General features: G+C 42.6%; 2 protein-coding genes across 10 annotated transcripts in view; one reads left to right on the forward strand and one right to left on the reverse strand.

The window, feature by feature from the left end:
* On the reverse strand, positions 1-13,825 carry LOC110481375 (serotransferrin-2). 7 transcript variants are annotated; one of them, XM_085593035.1, is made up of 19 exons: positions 12,985-13,084; positions 12,588-12,670; positions 9,818-9,953; positions 8,171-8,334; positions 7,699-7,798; positions 7,134-7,310; positions 6,789-6,951; positions 6,618-6,682; positions 5,790-5,947; positions 5,118-5,304; positions 4,814-4,962; positions 4,513-4,603; positions 4,139-4,207; positions 3,737-3,919; positions 3,301-3,457; positions 2,534-2,616; positions 1,533-1,717; positions 1,041-1,227; positions 1-750 (listed from the first exon to the last, which is right to left on the reverse strand). In XM_085593035.1, the coding sequence occupies exons 3-19, from the start codon at positions 9,870-9,872 to the stop codon at positions 701-703; spliced, it is 2,223 nt and encodes a 740-aa protein (XP_085449161.1). In that variant the 5' UTR covers positions 9,873-9,953; positions 12,588-12,670; positions 12,985-13,084; the 3' UTR covers positions 1-700. The 7 variants fall into 7 exon arrangements, 6 of the variants coding, with proteins under 6 accessions (XP_085449161.1, XP_085449162.1, XP_085449159.1 ...); XM_085593036.1 differs by having other exon boundaries at positions 12,588-12,655; positions 12,985-13,072; XR_014958641.1 differs by having other exon boundaries at positions 1,524-1,717; positions 12,588-13,120.
* PISD (phosphatidylserine decarboxylase) overlaps positions 13,383-17,126 on the forward strand; it is a 24,514-nt gene continuing 20,770 nt past the window's right edge. For all 3 annotated transcript variants that reach the window (XM_085593046.1, XM_085593051.1, XM_021549973.4), the window contains exons 1-2: positions 13,383-13,437; positions 16,374-16,468. Coding sequence is in view for 1 of the 3 variants with exons in the window: in XM_021549973.4 (XP_021405648.1) it covers positions 13,412-13,437; positions 16,374-16,468 (121 nt within the window). In the remaining 2 variants the exon portion in view is untranslated. The remainder of the gene's footprint in view (positions 13,438-16,373; positions 16,469-17,126) is intronic.

Consider the following 17,126-nt stretch of genomic DNA (forward strand, 5'->3'; position numbering starts at 1 on the left):
TTTCTGCTTGTAAACTTTTGGTGTTTAATTGATAGATAGTATTTTGACATTTCAGAGAATCTTAATTCAAAGTATCAATATAAAGTAATGGTTGGAGGTCTTGACAAAGAGGAATATCCACTGCTGCAAGAATCCAGCTGTGCTGGCTATTAAATGTCTAATACATTTATTGTGAGAAAAAAAAGTTTTGATTTACTAGTAAAAAACAATTGGTTAAAGAAGAAATACAGATGCGCATTCAGCAGGGGCTATTGAGCTGCAACCAAAATCACAGATATGGAAGACAATGTTGCAACTACCAAAATGTCAGTTGATTGGGTTTTTTGCATGGAAACTATTTATAAGACAAACAAGGCAAAATGCTACCAACTAACTTGTACTACTCATACCAGGTCTGTATTTCAGTCCATGGTACTGGCCCTGCTCTTTCCACAATGCTGATCCTAGTTCTCTGCTGTTGGTTGTGCTGTTCCCCATGCTGCCATGCTCCAAAAAAGAAAGGGATAATATATGAGTAGTATTATATCATCATAAACACAAAATCTGATGGAAAAAAAAAGGACAAGAAGGTGTTCAGCATACATATCTGGAGATGATTGTTTCCTTGAGAATTGCTTTGGATTGGTTGGACTTGCATGTTTTCCTTGTTCTTAGCAGCAATGCTGATGGCACGTGCCCTGCAAAGCCTCCGTATGAGCTGTCAGTTGGATGAGGATGCACAGATATCCTGTTTGCAGAAGTCCAAGATGCCTACAAACCAGTAAGAAAGTATACACTGAGAGATGCTATCAGCTTCAAAAGTACTAAGTTCTTCAGATGCTATTGATTAAAACAGCAGAATAGAGGTGAAATCCCCTTTTGAATTGCAGTTACCACCTTAGTCTCACAGAAGCCTAACACAGGACTCCTTAGAAATTTGTTATGAACAGTTTCAGGTAGAACATACTTCTCCATGCAGTCTAAACAAAAGGGTCAGAGTTGTGCACAGAAGGCTGCCTGCTGCATTTCTCTCTAACTCTGAATTAAGAACTTGACTTTACCTGCAGGTGTGCAATTAAACACTGATTCTGCCAGCTGAATGAAAGGCTCTCCAAGGATCTTCTGATAGCTCAGATGACTTGCATGAACAAGGTACTGAGTGGTGTCTTTAAAAAGCAGATCACTTTCACCATACTTCCAGGACTGAAAGAGCTGGAATTCAGAATCCAATTTGCTTCCCAGAGATTCCTGAACAGAAAAGGAACAAAAGTTTCACAGCTTGGGTTATTAATAGTACTTATTAGTACAAAAAGATGCACTTTTGCAGTACCTTGTTTCTCAGCAAAAGTGTGGCCTCTGTGGAATGGGAACTGGTGCCAAAATGCCCCTTAAAAGAATCCAAATAACTAGTTTCTCAATCTCCTGTGCACATTTTTTCTTTTGTATTGGATCTGAAGGCCCTAGTATATAAAGCTTTTCATCTTGAAAGGCTTTTCAGCAGTTGTACATAACAAATGGTAACATGCCAAGCTTTTCCCTGTTACCTGTCACACCTGAGATTTCAGTAGGAAGTCAGAGATTTTAGTGACAGTGACTGGGCGAGTCATGACAGTGCTGGGGGGAATGGGGCCAAGGTTACAGCCTGCCCATTCTGTGACTGCGGCGCGTGTTCCGTCCGGACACAAGAGTTCAAAGTCAAGGGGGGTATAACCTTTTGCCCAACCAGAGCTGCCCAGATCTGAAAAGAAAATGAAGTGCAAGGTAATCCTTTTGAAAAATTAAAGCAGAAGAGAGAATGAATCTCAAATAAAACGTTAAAACTTGAGAGGGAGAAGTTTAGTCAATGTGTTCAAAACAAACACAGCATGCTATGTGGTCATTTCTTAGGAATGCATAAGGACCAGGGTAGTGTCTCCACTGAGGTCAGTGAACTTAAGCTGCACCTATCAACTAAACCAGAATAATATCAAACATATGAACAGCATATCATGTCTCATCTGCATCTGTAACCAGATCCCTTTCTGGGAACAAAGCAATTGGGCCTGCATGCCCTTTGCTTCCTCAGACAAACTGCTAATTGCTGCAGGAATGCCTGTGGGTTTCCAGCCCCTTATACCTTCATTAGATATTAGAGAGATTCTTCTCTTAGAAAAGTCTCTTCTCTTATTGAAATTGCCTAAAATAGCAATTTATTTTGCTTCAATGAGGGTTCCTTTTCTCCTTGACTCTAAGAAAAATATATTTTGGTTTGCCTTTTAAGGCTTTGAAATTTAAAGCTTCCAGAAATTTAGTGCAGTCTCCAAGGATGATGATCCCAACACATATTTTTGCACTGGGTGATTCTTCTTCTTTCTTCCCCTACAGTATCTGAATATTGAGCTTTACTGGAACACCTACATGCAGAAAATTTCTAGCAATCTTCCATTTACAAACACAACTTCATGGACCTAGATTAAACCTGTAAAGGGTGATCCTCACAAGTGATGGTTGCTTTGTGGGAAGTAACTGACATTAATGAACATTCTTAAAGGAAAAGACAGTATCTGCATCTCACCCTCTATGTTCTGGAGCAGGTTTGAGTGTTCCAGGAAAGCTACATCTCCAAAGCTTCTTCCACTGGGATTGCCAACTAGGCACCTAGTGCAAGGAAAAAAAAAGTGATCAAAGACAGCACTACATGGTGGCTGACATTTGGACAGTCATCTGAAACTAAAACAGGAGTAGTTAGAAGTATCTCTCTCATCTCTAATCCCTTGGCATATGTTGGTAATCTCAGCACAGAGATTTGCTAAAACAATCCTTTTCATTCCTTACAGTAGCTCCCAAGTCAAAGCTGCTGCACAATGTGCACCTTCACCCATGCCTAAGCAGGAATGAGAATGGAATTCAACTAAATGCATTGTGTATATTTCATAAGAGTGCTTTCATAAAAGTTTCACCTTTAATAGTCTTCCCTGCCTCTGTCTTTTTAACTATTTTTTTAATCTCCTCTCTATTTAATTATCTCCTGTATGCTACACTGCTTCTTACCAGAGCACCTCTGCTTTCTGGTCTTCTTTCATCCCTTTAATGAGTCAGTACCAATGCTCTAAGTCATACATATCTGGAAGCATTGCCTTACTCTGGAAATGGTTTAATTTTAAACCATCAGTCAGCTGAACATCCCATAGCAACTGCAACCAAAATAAAATACACACTAACAAAAGTTTATACAGCCAGATGCTTAACAAATAGGGTAAAAAGGTCCTTCAAAAAACTCATCAAAATAATAAGGAAATTCTGGCTGTTGTTCTGCATTGCTGACTCTCACAAAAAACTCACCTGAGTGCTCCCATATTGCCATAGTAACGTTCATTGTGACTTGCAGCACATCTGCTGGACACTCGAGCTCCTTCCACCTCACCATCTCCAATGCACACCTTGCACAGGTTTCCATCTGCTCCTGGCATGCAGCCCTTCCAAAAGTAATTCTGATAAGCTGAGTAAAGAAAACTGAGATGAGATTAAGGCAAGGTGCCCCCAAGCCTCTTCATATATGGGAAAAGACAGGAAAGGATTTTCATCCTAACAACTAGTAAGAAGAGGACTAAATAGTGTGACACATAGTCAAATATGAGGAAAAGCTGCTTCAACACCCTCTGAAACTGTAGTCATTAGTTGTTGGTTGGATCCTCATGGCCCCTTTTCTAGTTTACTCACAAATTTAAGCTTCAGATTTTCATGGTCTAGTTAAGAGAGAAGCCAGAGCAGCCCTTACCAGAGGCAATATCACAGTTCTCAGTATCATTCTGCCAAGCTCCCACTGTGTGTCTGGACAGAAGTAACCATCCTCCAGGACTGTACAGGTGACTGTGGCAGGATCGCCTTCCCCTAAGGTTATGGATGTGAATCTGTTTGGCACTTTTCTTAGCTAGAGCAACAGCATAAACGGGTGGTAGTGCTGTGAAATAATGACAACACCAGTTATACCAAGGCAATTAAGTATTCCAGAAGGGTACAGCCCCCCTTCCCTCCCTCATCTTGTCACAGTATTTTCAGTTACAGTACAGGAGCTTACACTCTCTGATTAGACACAAAGTTCTTGTCCTTGCACAGAAAATTCTATTCTAAACCAACATGCAAATACATTTCTGCATAAACACTAGAAAGTTTCTGTTACCTTTGTGCTGAAGATCAATTAGTTTCCCTGTTTTCTCCATGGTCTCAGCTGCTGGAGCACAATCTCTCCCTGGAAGGAAAGATAAACATGAAGGATCTTGCCACTGCTGTCATCCCTTTTACATGGCAGCATTCCTTCAAAACCCTTGTGATCATTTTCAGCCTTGTCAGCACCTTTGTCCCTTTAACAGAAGGGATAAAATAAACAGACTAAATGCTAGAGCCAGTCAGTGGAACAGCTGGGAAGAGTATTTGGACATTTATACTGACTCCTGCTTCCATCACAAAACATCACAAACTGTGGAAATTTAACTATATTCTTAACAGTACTTTTTTGATTCCCTCTCTTCTTGATAAGGTCACATGAGAACTCACCATAGCATTCTGCAGCTACAGGCACCAGTCCACATCTCCCTGCAATGTACACATGTGTTGCGTCCAGGGTGACTGCATCAGCCTCACTACTCTGCCAGCAGCATTAGAGAGAATAACAAAACCAGGATTTGCATGAATTGAGTATCCAAGCAGTAGGACTTCTCCACTGGCTGGAAATTCCCCTGCATAAATTCCCTCTCATTCCCACTTATTCCTCAAGCTAGCTTTCCTCTTTTTAGTTCAGACAAGACATACACATACCCTGTGCAGTCTTATACCCTGAGCAGAAGTAGTCTCCTACCTTGATCATTTCAATGCATTTGGTCATGGAAGTGGCTTGGACACAGACTAATGGGTCAGATTTGATGTTCAGTGCCCACTCCTCACATTTGCGAAGCTCAGCATCACTGATGCAGCACCAGCGCACAACGCTGTTGTCCAAAGAGCTCCCTGAAATGGAAGCAGATCATGTCAACAGTGCACCAATCTGTGATATGTTAAGGGGATTTTCAGGTAAATGCATTTGTGCCTGGAGGGAGGAATAACGTGGAAGGAGAACTTTCTCTTCCCTTTCCTTAGCTACAGTCCTCTGGAATGGTTCTCACCTTCATGGCCGAGTCCCTTAAGGAGAGCTACATAATCCAGACCAAGGACATAGGCAATCTCCAGCTGCTCCTCGAGAAGCTGCAGGTACTGAGTGGCATCTCGGAACAGCAGGTTCTTTCCCCCAAATGGTGCTGAACTGAAGAGTTCAAATCTGGCTCTTTCCTTTCCTTTATGCCCAAAGAGGCGCTAGGACAAGAACAACACTTTTAAATGGCAACAAATCTGCTCATTCTTCCAGCAACAGGCAACTTCAGCCTTCCCTCCCTTTGTATTAGTGGTCAAGATACCAAATACTATTTATAAATTGAGAAAAAAAAAGCTGAAGAAAAGTGAGCCCTGCCTGAACCTTTAACTCTCCCTTAGCTACATAAAAATTGATTCAAGTTTCATGGCAGGATAAACATCATTAGCCATTTTCCAGTTTGTGTGTTATGGCATTTTCCCCTTTTTTACTGATTTTTTTCTTATCCTCCTAAGAAGAACACTTTAGAAAAAAGCAAAGCCTTACACAAGCCAATGCAAGATCCTTCCCCAGAACAAACAATCTTTAGCACTTTATTCACACTAACTACAAAATTCTCAAGAAAAAAGGCCATCTGGGTCATGATTGCCACACAAAGATGGAAGAAAAAACTGTGTCTGGACATAGACAGCTTATAATATTCACTCACTTGGATCATGCTAAGAAATTTGTTGGTGATCTTTTGGAAGTTGTTGCGGGTGACAATACCACGACCAGGCCCCTTGCCCAGATTACAGGTGCTGTATTCACTCAGCTCTGCTGTGGACCCATCAGGACACAAGAGTTCATATTCCTGTTGTTCTGACTCTGAAACAAGGAGACACTCATGGATCTGTGACTGGAGCCATGACTTTGCAGCAGGCACAGAGATGGAATAGAAAACGTTTCTCAGTGCAGATTGCTAAAGGTTATACAGGCAGCATGATGTGTACCAAGCACACTTGGGAAAGTTGTCTTAGGTAAGTACTTCTTCTAACAAAGAGAGGGACTCAGCCAGAGCTGCTCCAAAATACATGCTCTTAAATACTTTTTAAGCTGTACTGCTGTAAATACATTTATTTAAAAACACTTGCCTGAAAACATTACTGCTAACCACCTTTGGTACAGAGCTCAACTGAATTTAAAAGTACAAGGCAGGTGTAGAGGAACTTCACAGTTATGCAGCTCAATACACTGAATTTTAAAAGGAATTTTGTAACTCAGGCAAAGCAAATACTGACAGCTGTGTCAGAGACACATCTAATGAAATCACCTGTCCATTCCCATTTTAAGAATCTCCTATGAGCAACCATTGCTCACTCACACTTTCCTGCTCTCTTTCTTTCTGAGTTGTGTAGAAAGACAAGAAATACCCCTGAACTGCTTGCAGGGATTGAATTTTCCCTGAAAACAACAAAAATATAGGCATATCCCTCAAACACCTGCACAGGAAAGAGCACAGCCAGAGATTAAAAGAAAACTGCATTTTTAAGATTACCTGTGGCACTCATAATTCTTAGATGATCTAAAAAGGCAACATCTGCCACTCCATCCTTCAAGCACCTGCAGGAAGACAAATGCGATCCTATTAACATTTCTCCTGGCTTTCCTACCTTAAAAGTTCTTTTTCCTCTAAAAGTGAATTCAGACCCAGTGTACCAAAGCTCACCTGAAGGCTCCCTCAGAGTCATAGAAGGGTTCATTACTGCTTGTCTCACAGAAGTGGTTCCTGTCTCGGACATAGGACTTTTGTCCTTGGCAGAGAGCACACAATTGGGGAGCAGCAACACCAACCCCAGGGATGCAGCTTGCATTGAAATACTCACTAATTGCTACAGGTGTAGGGGAAAAAAAAAAACAAAACAAAAATAAAGAAAAATGTCAAATGGGAAAAAAATCAGAAGAGGAAAAGGGGCCAAACATATCATGGCCATAACTAGTTCACCCTACATCTGCTGGCATTTCAGTTACATCCACTGTGGCCAGAGGTAGTCCTATGGCTCCTATTGCCTACCTTGGCTCAGAGGCTGGGTCTCATCCCAGGAAAGAGAATTTCTTGCAAGAAGAAAGTCAAGTGGAATATTCCAGCCCGATGTCCACCTGGCTCCATTGTGACAGCTGCGCACACCTCGTAGACTCTGGATATCCAGAGTTCCTCGTTTGGCAATGGCCACAGCAAACACGCAATTTCCTGCAATAGCACAAAATGTATAACACGAAAAAAAAATTAAATTCTGCAGCTTCCATCCCTGATGAGGAGCTGAACTACTTCAGTGAACATGGCTAAAGAAGAAATTATCTTAGGCCTATTCAATGTAGGTGTCAAGAACTTAACCGTACACTGACTACATGGCACCCTGTCAAACAAACAATGCAAGTTTGTCAGTATTACAGGCAGAAAGGCTACTGGGTATGAGGAACCACTGGTATTTTGTTCATCATCATTAAGTATTTTAGAAACACCCCCATATTCCGACAAAGCTAATAAAAAACATATTGACTTTTTTTCCCCAAGAAATCTAGAGCCATTTCTTAGCCAAATCAGAAGTACAGTTTATTCTTCACCTTTAGCAGCCTACCTTGATCATAGATCTCTTTTGCCACCACTGTCAAACCGTACAGCTTTACAGCAGAGTAAACATCTCCAGCATCCAATGAGGCAGCATCTGCTTTATTTGCCTTTAAACCAACAGAAAAACCCTCAAAACAAGTGTGTTTACAAGGAAACAAACAGAAGTTTCAAGACCACAGTTTCTGCTTGAACAAATTTTAATTTAGTAGTTTATTTTGGTCTATTTATTTCCAAGCAGCTTTCACTATTTACTGGCGATTGCAAAGACATTAGCTGGGGTAAAACAGTATATCTGGTAGAGTGTTCACAGGATTTAAATCTTGCCTCTCAAGTGACTGTGTCATGTAAGCACATATACTGTCATATAAGCAGTTCAATAATTTCAGTATAATTTTATTTTCCCATAGTTTCTGTTTACCAGTTACTTTTCCAAGAAGATTTGGATACAAAATCAGTTTTTAAAATCTCTGTGAACTCACCCTGATTTTATCAATGCAGTCATATGTATTGTGGGCTCTGATGCAAGAAATCCTGGTAAAGGAACTGGCAGTAGTGAGGGGCAGCACAGCTGTAAGTGCTTTGGAGAGCTCAGCACACTTTCTTTGTTCCAGGTCAGAAAGGGTGCACCATCGGAATTTCTTTCCTGTAGGGTCAAAAAAGAAGTCAAGATTTGTAGGATTTCATGAAAAACCCTCAGTTTAACACCTTATGGAAGAGAGCGGTTATTCTATTTTATTTAACTTCCCAATAGCTTGATTGTCCTCACTCACACTGACATACCCACACACTTAGAGGCACCCAAGAGATGTGCCCACATGTGACCAAGGTCACTTTTGCCCAACATGAGGACAACATCTAATGCTGGATCTTTAATATGTCTCTTTGCTTCCTTTTGACTGAAAGCAACCGAATAGTTCTAGGCAGATTTCTCATGAATCAGCAATTATTATGGCAAAATCTTTTGCCACAGAATCTTCCTTGCTTCAACCCTAGTGAATTTCAGGTAAGACTGCCGCCCAAAATTAGGAGGAACCAAAGGTAAGGATGTGTTTATGGCTACGGCCTGATTTCCTGTTGGGACAGCAAGAGAAAGAATGACACAATGTAGAGTAACCATCTTCCTGTTACCGCAGTGCAGATTTTCCCCTAACAAGTCAACTGGGATGTGACACTATTAGAACACAGACCTTCCAGCCTTGATGTGAACATGCATTCCCTGGGGTTTATCAGTTTTACTGCTGTCCTTTGTTGTGAATACAGGCCATGCTTTTAACCTCTGCTCTGCTGCTCCCTCTGGTGCTTTCACATACCGAAAAGATACATTTAAGGGTGGAGGTGAAGGTGAAACTTCCTTTTTCAGAAAGACTTGGAGATTCAGTGGGTTTAAACCAATGATAAAGCTACATCTTAAAGGAATCCAGACATGCCAACAAAATTTCCTCTTTTGCTTTAGGCTGCAATTATTCCATCTTGTATTATTCCTCTGAAATACATTCTACTCTGAAATATATCATCATATGTATCTCCAAGAAGACATTAGACACTTAAGAGGGGGAAAAAGTGATTGTTGTACACAAAAATAGCATGCAGTTATGTAACTCGAGAGAATCTTAAGCCGTGTAATGAAAACCAGGACTGAATGCACAGAAAATGCCACAACATCTCTAACATTGTCATTTCCAGATGTTTAAGCATTTGACTCTCTGGAGAACTATTAATACTAGCAATGTGCACAATCAAATCATTGAAGTTTTTATTTCTTTGAGCATAGCATTAGACATTAGTCCTCTACTTGTTTTGGTGTTAATTCAGCACAAGAAGAACTTGTGGTTTTAGAGGGGAGCAGCTTGAGGGCCACTGCTTCATTCTGACACCGCTAACAAGTACACAGATCTCAACTATTCAAAGGAAACAAACCCTCACTGAATTACTAAGGAAGTTGTGTATCAAGCTGCTTCAAAACTAAAAGGTCACCATCTGCCAATGATCAAACATTAAAAATACAGGCACAGTTTAACTGCAACTTCTTTCTTTGCACAGAGGAAAACAAAACCAAAACATCTATTAGTTTGAACATCACCCACCCAGAGGCAACCCTTCTCTCTCCCTCTCTGTATCAGCCTTACCTGAAGCCAGCAAAGAAAAGGTAATTAGGAGAATTAAAATCACTGTCTTCATCATTGCAGCAGTTCAGCAAGGATCTTCTCTCTACCCTGACTCTGCCTTCTCATACCAGGAATTCCACAGCGATGACCAAAGCTTCTGGAAGACAACAAGACATCAACGAGGATAAATCAAGATTTAAGGAAACAATCAGAGGATGGTATACCCTTGTGTGCAAAGGAGAAACGGACTGTGTCCCTTTCCCACCCGAAGACAGAAAATACCCATTCATTTTCTGCTCTATCCTTATCAGACACAGAAAGAAATATAAACCTCTGCTTTAAAAAGAAATAGTACTTTTGCTGTTTCAAAAGGCACCCAAATGCCTTTGGGAGATGGGTAAGACTTACACCTAACTAACAAAAAAGATACCTAAAGCTAAGTGAATTGTCCAAACTACTGATCATATAGCTCTACAAAATACTGAAGGGTCCTTCCTTAGCTTTTCGCCTGATAATGGCTTATCTATTGAATAATTTTAAACAAAAAGTAATCCTATGCCACCCTAAGAATTCAGAACAGAGCTGGGACACTGTTGACTGTCTTGAGTATCTTCATTCCATTCCAGCCCAGCAATCTTATCCAAACTACTTTATTCCCCTATTTTCTAATGCTTAACCTGAAGGATTATTACTTCTTAATTGCTCTACAGCAGCCATTAACATCATTAATTCTATAGCAGAGCAAAATTATATATATTTATATATTATATATGAGAGAAAAAATACATTTATTTATGTATTATATATAAGCAGAACTATCTGATTATATATAAAATACTGCTAATATGGTTTCTTCTTTTCTGTTCAGGAAAGAATTAACTCTTCCAAGAGTTCTGGAGGAACAGAGTCTTTATCCTACTTTTCCTTCTTCATCTTACAGATTTCCCTGGTGTTTTGTTCATGTATTTTTGCAGATACATTTACCAGATTTCTTTGGTTGCCTTATGTGCCCTTCCCTAGTGATTCAGTCATCATTTCCCACCTGCTTCTTTCACACTCACGTATTGCACATCTCTTGAGTTTCGCAAGTTCCCTCTCTAGATCTGCAACATTTGTTGAGGTGCTGATTCCCGCTGATCTGACCACAGGAGTTACAGAGAACCACAGGATGGTTTGGGTTGGAAGGAACCTTAAAGCTCATCCTGTTCCACCCCCCTGCCAAAGGCAGGGACACCTTCCACTAAATCAGGTTGCTCCAAGCCCCATCCAGCCTGAGGCATTCCTGATTTCTCCCTGCACTACCTGGAACAGAGGCTAGACAGAGTTAAAGGAATAAAGTAGGTATTTATTAAAGGCCTTCAAAGGATACACCTTGGGCAGTACAAGAGCCCAGCTGTGGCTCTACCGAAGATAGACCCAAGATGGACAACCAGTCATGAGTTTTCACACTTCTATACGTTTTGGTCCATTTCCATATTGGGGTTAATTGTCCAATTAAAGCTTCAGGTTATGAAGTTCCATCCTCCCAGACTGCTCTCCTCAATTCACTGTTGTTTGCACTTTTGGGGCCTGAAGCTACAATGGTGTCCCTGGCTCTTGGTCTGGAAAATTATTGTTTTGGCTGACTAAACTGTGAAGAGAACTTGTTAGCACTTTATATGAAGTTCAGAGTTACATTCTAAGGCAGTATAGAATCTGGAAAATATGAAAGCTAAAACTTAAGGCATCACCTGAACATTCTCAAGCCCAAGATCTCCAGTCTCTCATTTGCTGGAGGAGCTGTGGTACTAATCCCCTCTTTGACTTAGCCCAGCTGCACAGGCCTAGCAGAGCTCAGTGCCCTTAGGAAGTAAGTTTTATCCCTCCCTGAGTGCAGGGGAAGGATAAAACTCTTTAACATCCTTACCATATATTAAAAACCCCATAAATGTAATAACAAGACACATGATAATTAATTTTAAAACAGTTATGTAACCACATATTTACTTTTAATTCCAAGGAGAAAGATTCAATCAGGACATATTATTTAATCAGTTTAGCCTTGTGACAATTATTTTATGCTATAAACAAGCAAGTTACATTTAAGTGCACCTTAACCTCTGAATCATTTCTCAGTCAGATCTGGGGAAACTTGTCTGTCAGTGGGGTGCACTTACACATCAAAGCTAATGGTTCTTGCGCAGCTAACCAAAGCACCTAACAGCATCAAATCCCATCTTCTTTGAGGTTTTACTTCCTGCCAGTCCTACTATTATGTACAGGATATGTAAATCCCAACAATTCAGTCAGCTAATAATATTACTGTATCTGGATTTGCCCTCAAATTTCACATATTTAACAATGAAAGGCTTTCTTGTATGTGTTTAAGATACTTATACAGATACTACTCCCTATGGTGATGTGAAAAAAAAGGCAGAGTCACACGAAGGTGTTGTAGGCTTCATTTAGGCCTGGTCAGGAAAAATAAACAAACATAAATCAGGAATTTAAATTAAATTAATCAGCTTGCCTGAGGACTATGTGTTAAAGCATTAAGGATGTGGAAACACAGTCAGGACTCTTGAATTCTTTTCCTACTGATTCACCATATGAAACTGCCACGGTCAGAGAAAGGGAATTAGCTACTTCCCAGCAGTGTAGCATTTATTCATCTAGGGATGCATCTAAGAGAGTGGAAAACCAAATAACCTCTATAAAATTCACTCTGGGCAGCAGGCAGCCAGGCAAAATCCAGGCAAAGGACAACAGAGGAGGAATAGGTGTTACTGCACTACCCTGCCAGACACCTCACCTGGAGGAGCAGCATCGTGTCCATCCCATGTCGTGTGTCCTCTCTCTAAAATCCCTGCCTTACTATACCTGGTGGCCCCACACCTGGGGTAAAGAATTTACCTGTCTGTCAATGGCAGCGCTGGAAAGCAGCCGAGCCCCACCCGCCTCATCTTCGACTGCCAGCAGCAGCGCCCTCCTCCCGCTGGGCACAGCCCGCAGCCCTTCGGAGCAGCTGCACCCCCACAGACCCTCAGGAACCACCGCCCTGTCCCACTCTACATCCCCTGCAAAATGTCCCCACATCCCGTTCCCTCAGGGCCCTATCCCCATTCCACATCGCCTCAGCGACGGCGCTTTTTTCCCCCGCACCAACCCTCCTCACAGATCAAACCCCACTTTGCAGAACAGCCTCGCACCCGCATCCCCACTGCGGGTCTCCCCTCAGGAATGAACCGCTCCCCACAGGGCGAATTCCCTCAGGAATACCGCCCCTCACACCCGCCGTGCCCGCGAGCGCCACTGCCCTCACGGGCGGCCCCGCCCCCCGCGCTGTTCCCGCCCCCGCGCTGTTCCCGCCCCCGCCCCCCGCGCTGTTCCCGCCCCCCGCGCTGTTCCCGCCCCCGCCCCCCGCGCTGTTCCCGCCCCCCGCGCTGTTCCCGCCCCCGCCCCCCGCGCTGTTCCCGCCCCCGCGCTGTTCCCGCCCCCGCGCTGTTCCCGCCCCCGCGCTGTTCCCGCCCCCCGCGCTGTTCCCGCCCCCGCGCTGTTCCCGCCCCCGCCCCCCGCGCTGTTCCCGCCCCCGCGCTCGGGGCGCGCCAGAGGACGCGGCGGCGGCGGCGCGGGAAGATGGCGGCGGCCGTGGCGCGGAGCAGGTACGGGCACGGCGGGGCTGGGCCTGGCATTGCCACTCTCATTGCCACTGTCACTGTCATTGTCTGACAGCCGGCACCCCGCGGGGGAGGAGGAGCCGGGCTGGGGGCCGCAGCCGCCCCCTTCTCGCCCCCCTCGTTCGCTGACGTTTCCCTACCGGGGTGAGTGCGGTTGTCTCTGCAGCCTTGGCGCTGCCCTTGGCATGTGTGAGGAGCCTTGCCCTCCTTCTCCAAGCTGGAAAGGAAGATAAGGGGTTTAAGCACTCTGAGAACGAGGAGCGTGTGGCCTTGTGTAGCTGTGACTCGGTTTTGCAGTCTGTAGCTGTCAGTGTGGAAGTGCTGAGTAGCAGTCGGTAGATGGGGAGCAGCTGCAGCTCCTCGGGTTATGCAAGCCGGGGGGATGGCTGTGAGGAGAAGCACCTGGCCGGGCACTGATACTCCTCTACAGGAGATATCCTCTTACAGGTTGTGCTTTTCATAGCAACTAAACAGCTTAAAGAATGCTGTTTCTCGGCCACAGTTCTCTGCTCTTGAATAGAACACACAGTCCCCTTATTCCCCTTTCTCTCTCAAAACCTGGAGAAAACACCGTGTGCACAGAGCGTTCTGTTACCTCTGGCCTCAGTGCTGACAGTACGAGCTGTCCCTCGTCCAGAGATGGCTGAAGACACAGAGGGGCTGCAGTTAACATGGAATTCCTTGGCAGTTCCTTTTCCATCAGCCTCCAGTCGGATGGGAGAGGCAGGAGGTCAATACTCCAACATGCATTTGTACCCATCAAGGTCAGGCTGTCAGGAGCAGGGAAGGTGAGACTGTTTAGTTTTGTTGTCTGTGCCTGTTTTTAGGCAGGTTTCAGAGTAAGATGGAAACTGATTTTCCAGTGTGGGACACCAAAACAATTTTGGTAAGAGCTTAGGGTTACGTGTTGTATCCTTAAACTGTCTGAGGACATACCAAGTCCCAGGTGCCCTGCCCTGCCCCAGCAGTGAGAACAGCTCTTGGATGCTCCTGTGAAGCCAACACAACTTGTTCTGTTCTGACTGCATTTTTCTGTAGGCTATTATGTAAGAAGGCTAATAAATGTCTCAAATACTAATGCTTTAGGCTGCAGTTAAGTTTTAATAATGTTTTCCATTGCTTTTTAGGATTTGAAAACTCTTCTGCTAAATTTAAGTCTAATGCTATTTTTTGAACCCCTTAGAAGTAGCCCATAGGCTCCCAGCTTACTGATGAGCAACTGTTCCTTTTATCCCAAGTGTTTTAATATGTTGTAAAACAGGCCTTGTAAGTCCACAAATTAGGGTAGGCCTGGTATGACCCAAGAACATCAGGTGACCTCGTTGTTCATGACAAATTACAACTTGTTGCTCTGTAGAACATACAGGTTCTGCAGCAGTGGGAACACTTTTTCTGTCTTGCTAAGGAAATAACATCCTGGGAGATGATGCAGCAGTGGGGCATGTTCAGCACGTGGTTACAGGAATCTGCAACTTGGGGAGGGTCTGTCCTCTCCCATTTGGGTTAATGCAGGGATTTGAACAGAGACCATGGACGTGAAGGGCAAAGTGAGATATTCTGACACTGTTGCTGTGGGGATAAGAGAAAACTTTAGCTCTTGGACCTTGGCTAATGTTAAAGCATAGTTATCAAGTGTGCTGGCATAATGATGTAACTTCTAGACAAGAAATCTGTACATTCTTCTTTGAAATAAAGGGATCATGCCTATATGTAACTCAGTAGATGCCTGACATTAAGTCTTTAAATTCTTAATAATCACTTCCTGAGATGAATGGCCCCAAGTGATGCAATAGCTTGTAAGCTACTAAAGTAATTGTGTCTTCCACATATCTGATCAAGAGCAGATGAAAGGCCAGAGGGCAGATGAAGACATCCAAGCTGTGGCACTGCCTCCTTAGAATGCACAGGTTGCACAAAGATCTGGTTCTTCCTAAGGGTCTGAGCTTGTTGGGGTGAGAACACTGTCCCTCTCCTCCCTGTGGTCCTGTCTGACAGCAGGACGTTGCCAGGCTACTGTCAAATACTTGTTTAAACATGCTTATTTACAGACTTGGAACAGTTCTTGTACAACTGGATGTCTTCTTGTCAGATTTATTACGAACATGAAATTAAACACTATATATTAAACACATGAAAAGTCCTGGGTGAACTCTTTCTGTATATTGGCCAGTTCCAAGTCTATTTTATGTGTTTTCAGAGGGGCAGAACCACTCTCACTGCAGTTCAACAGGGAACAGAGTGGTAAGGTAAATTCTAAAGCAGAGCTGCTGTGCCTGGCAGCCTTTTTACTTTTTCAGCTACACCACTTGTCTAATAAATGCCATTCTTCATGGAATCCAAAACTTCTCTGTGTACTCCTCCTCCTTCCCACCAGGATGGTAAAGCAAAAGCTACATGAAACAAATTCAAAGTGTCTCTCTGTACAGGTGCTGTTGTAGGAGGTTCTCAAATGTAGCAGCCCAGTGGAAATGGACTAATCCCAAGTACTAAACAATAATTATAAAATTTACCACTCTATTTGCATTTTAGAGCTCCAAACAAGCCAAGATATAGTACGTACTGATAACTTAAGTAGTTACCTGTAAAGGGCTGTTGGCAAGATCAGCATTTACAATACTCAGAAAAGTATCACTGTTACAGCAGCCCAAGAGGAACATGTCAATATTTGTTAAGAAAAAGAAAGTATAAAGATGCATCATTAAATAAATACACACAGGCGCAGTTGAATTGTCAGGTTTTTCAATTTGTTTTTAGGAAAGGAGTAGACCAAAAGGCTCTGTGGAAATTTTATGATAATTTGAGTAGACTCTTCCCTGTTATTCAGCTGCTCAATATTAGATGGTCACCACACTGAACTGCTGACATTGGCATTATTAAACATTTGTATTTAAGCAGCCCCTTCTTGTTTGTTGTGTTTGCAGCTTGCTGTGCAGCTGTAACTTGCTGGTGCACAAGAACCTGTGTGTTAGAGCTGGAGTCCTGTGGAAGCAGCCTCCTTCAAGGACATTTTTCAGTGGTAAGTGATGGCTTGTAGCTACAAGTGGTTTTAAATTCAGGGTCAGTCACTCAAGTTAGGCAAATTATGGTCTCAAACTGGGGAAGGTGAATTTTTTTAAATGAAAGGAGTGGGAGTCCAGCATCAAGGAACAATTAATGGCATTTCCTTAGACGCAAGCTTCCAAATTATGTTTTCCACATAGTAAAAGAAGTATGTTTATATTTTTCATATGAGCTGTTGTTGTTAGTTGTTTTCAAACTTTACAAAGCATCTGAAATTTTTTTCTAGTGAAGATGGTTCCTGTATAGCAAATTAAAACACATTAGTCATAGGTTTATTTTGCTTAATTATTTTCTGCACTTTAGTTAGTTTTCTCAGGAGTATAGAGTTCAAAAATTAATTTTTTTTTTAACACAGTATAATTTACCTGAAAGATTCATGTTAGGACAGTGCTTTTACATTTTAAAAAACCCACTTAAATGAACTTGATGAGCAATAATTTCTGTACTTTCCACACCTACTGAACTGACTAACTTGGAAGGACAACATCAAACTTACGCATATTTAGAATATTCATCTGTATCACCTGCTTTGTAGTGCTGCTCTTATCAGTTGTTCACCTTGAAAAGTCTGAGAGATTCAGATTTCAGCAGTTTAACAGACCTATAAGAAAGAA

This window comes from Lonchura striata, chromosome 15, assembly GCF_050655825.1.
Source record: "Lonchura striata isolate lonStrDom1 chromosome 15, ASM5065582v1, whole genome shotgun sequence".
Lineage (NCBI taxonomy): Eukaryota > Metazoa > Chordata > Aves > Passeriformes > Estrildidae > Lonchura > Lonchura striata.

What these genes read in the sequence shown, in the direction of transcription:
- LOC110481375 (XM_085593033.1), bottom strand. Translation starts at nt 9,872, where the DNA reads ATGATGAAGACAGTGATTTTAATTCTCCTAATTACCTTTTCTTTGCTG. An exon ending in GGCAATATGGGAGCACTCAG is followed by an intron (nt 2,617 to 3,300) that starts GTGAGTTTTTTG and finishes TCCTTGCACTAG; the next exon opens with GTGCCTAGTTGGCAATCCCA. An exon ending in ACTTCCTACTGAAATCTCAG is followed by an intron (nt 1,228 to 1,532) that starts GTGTGACAGGTA and finishes TTTTCTGTTCAG; the next exon opens with GAATCTCTGGGAAGCAAATT.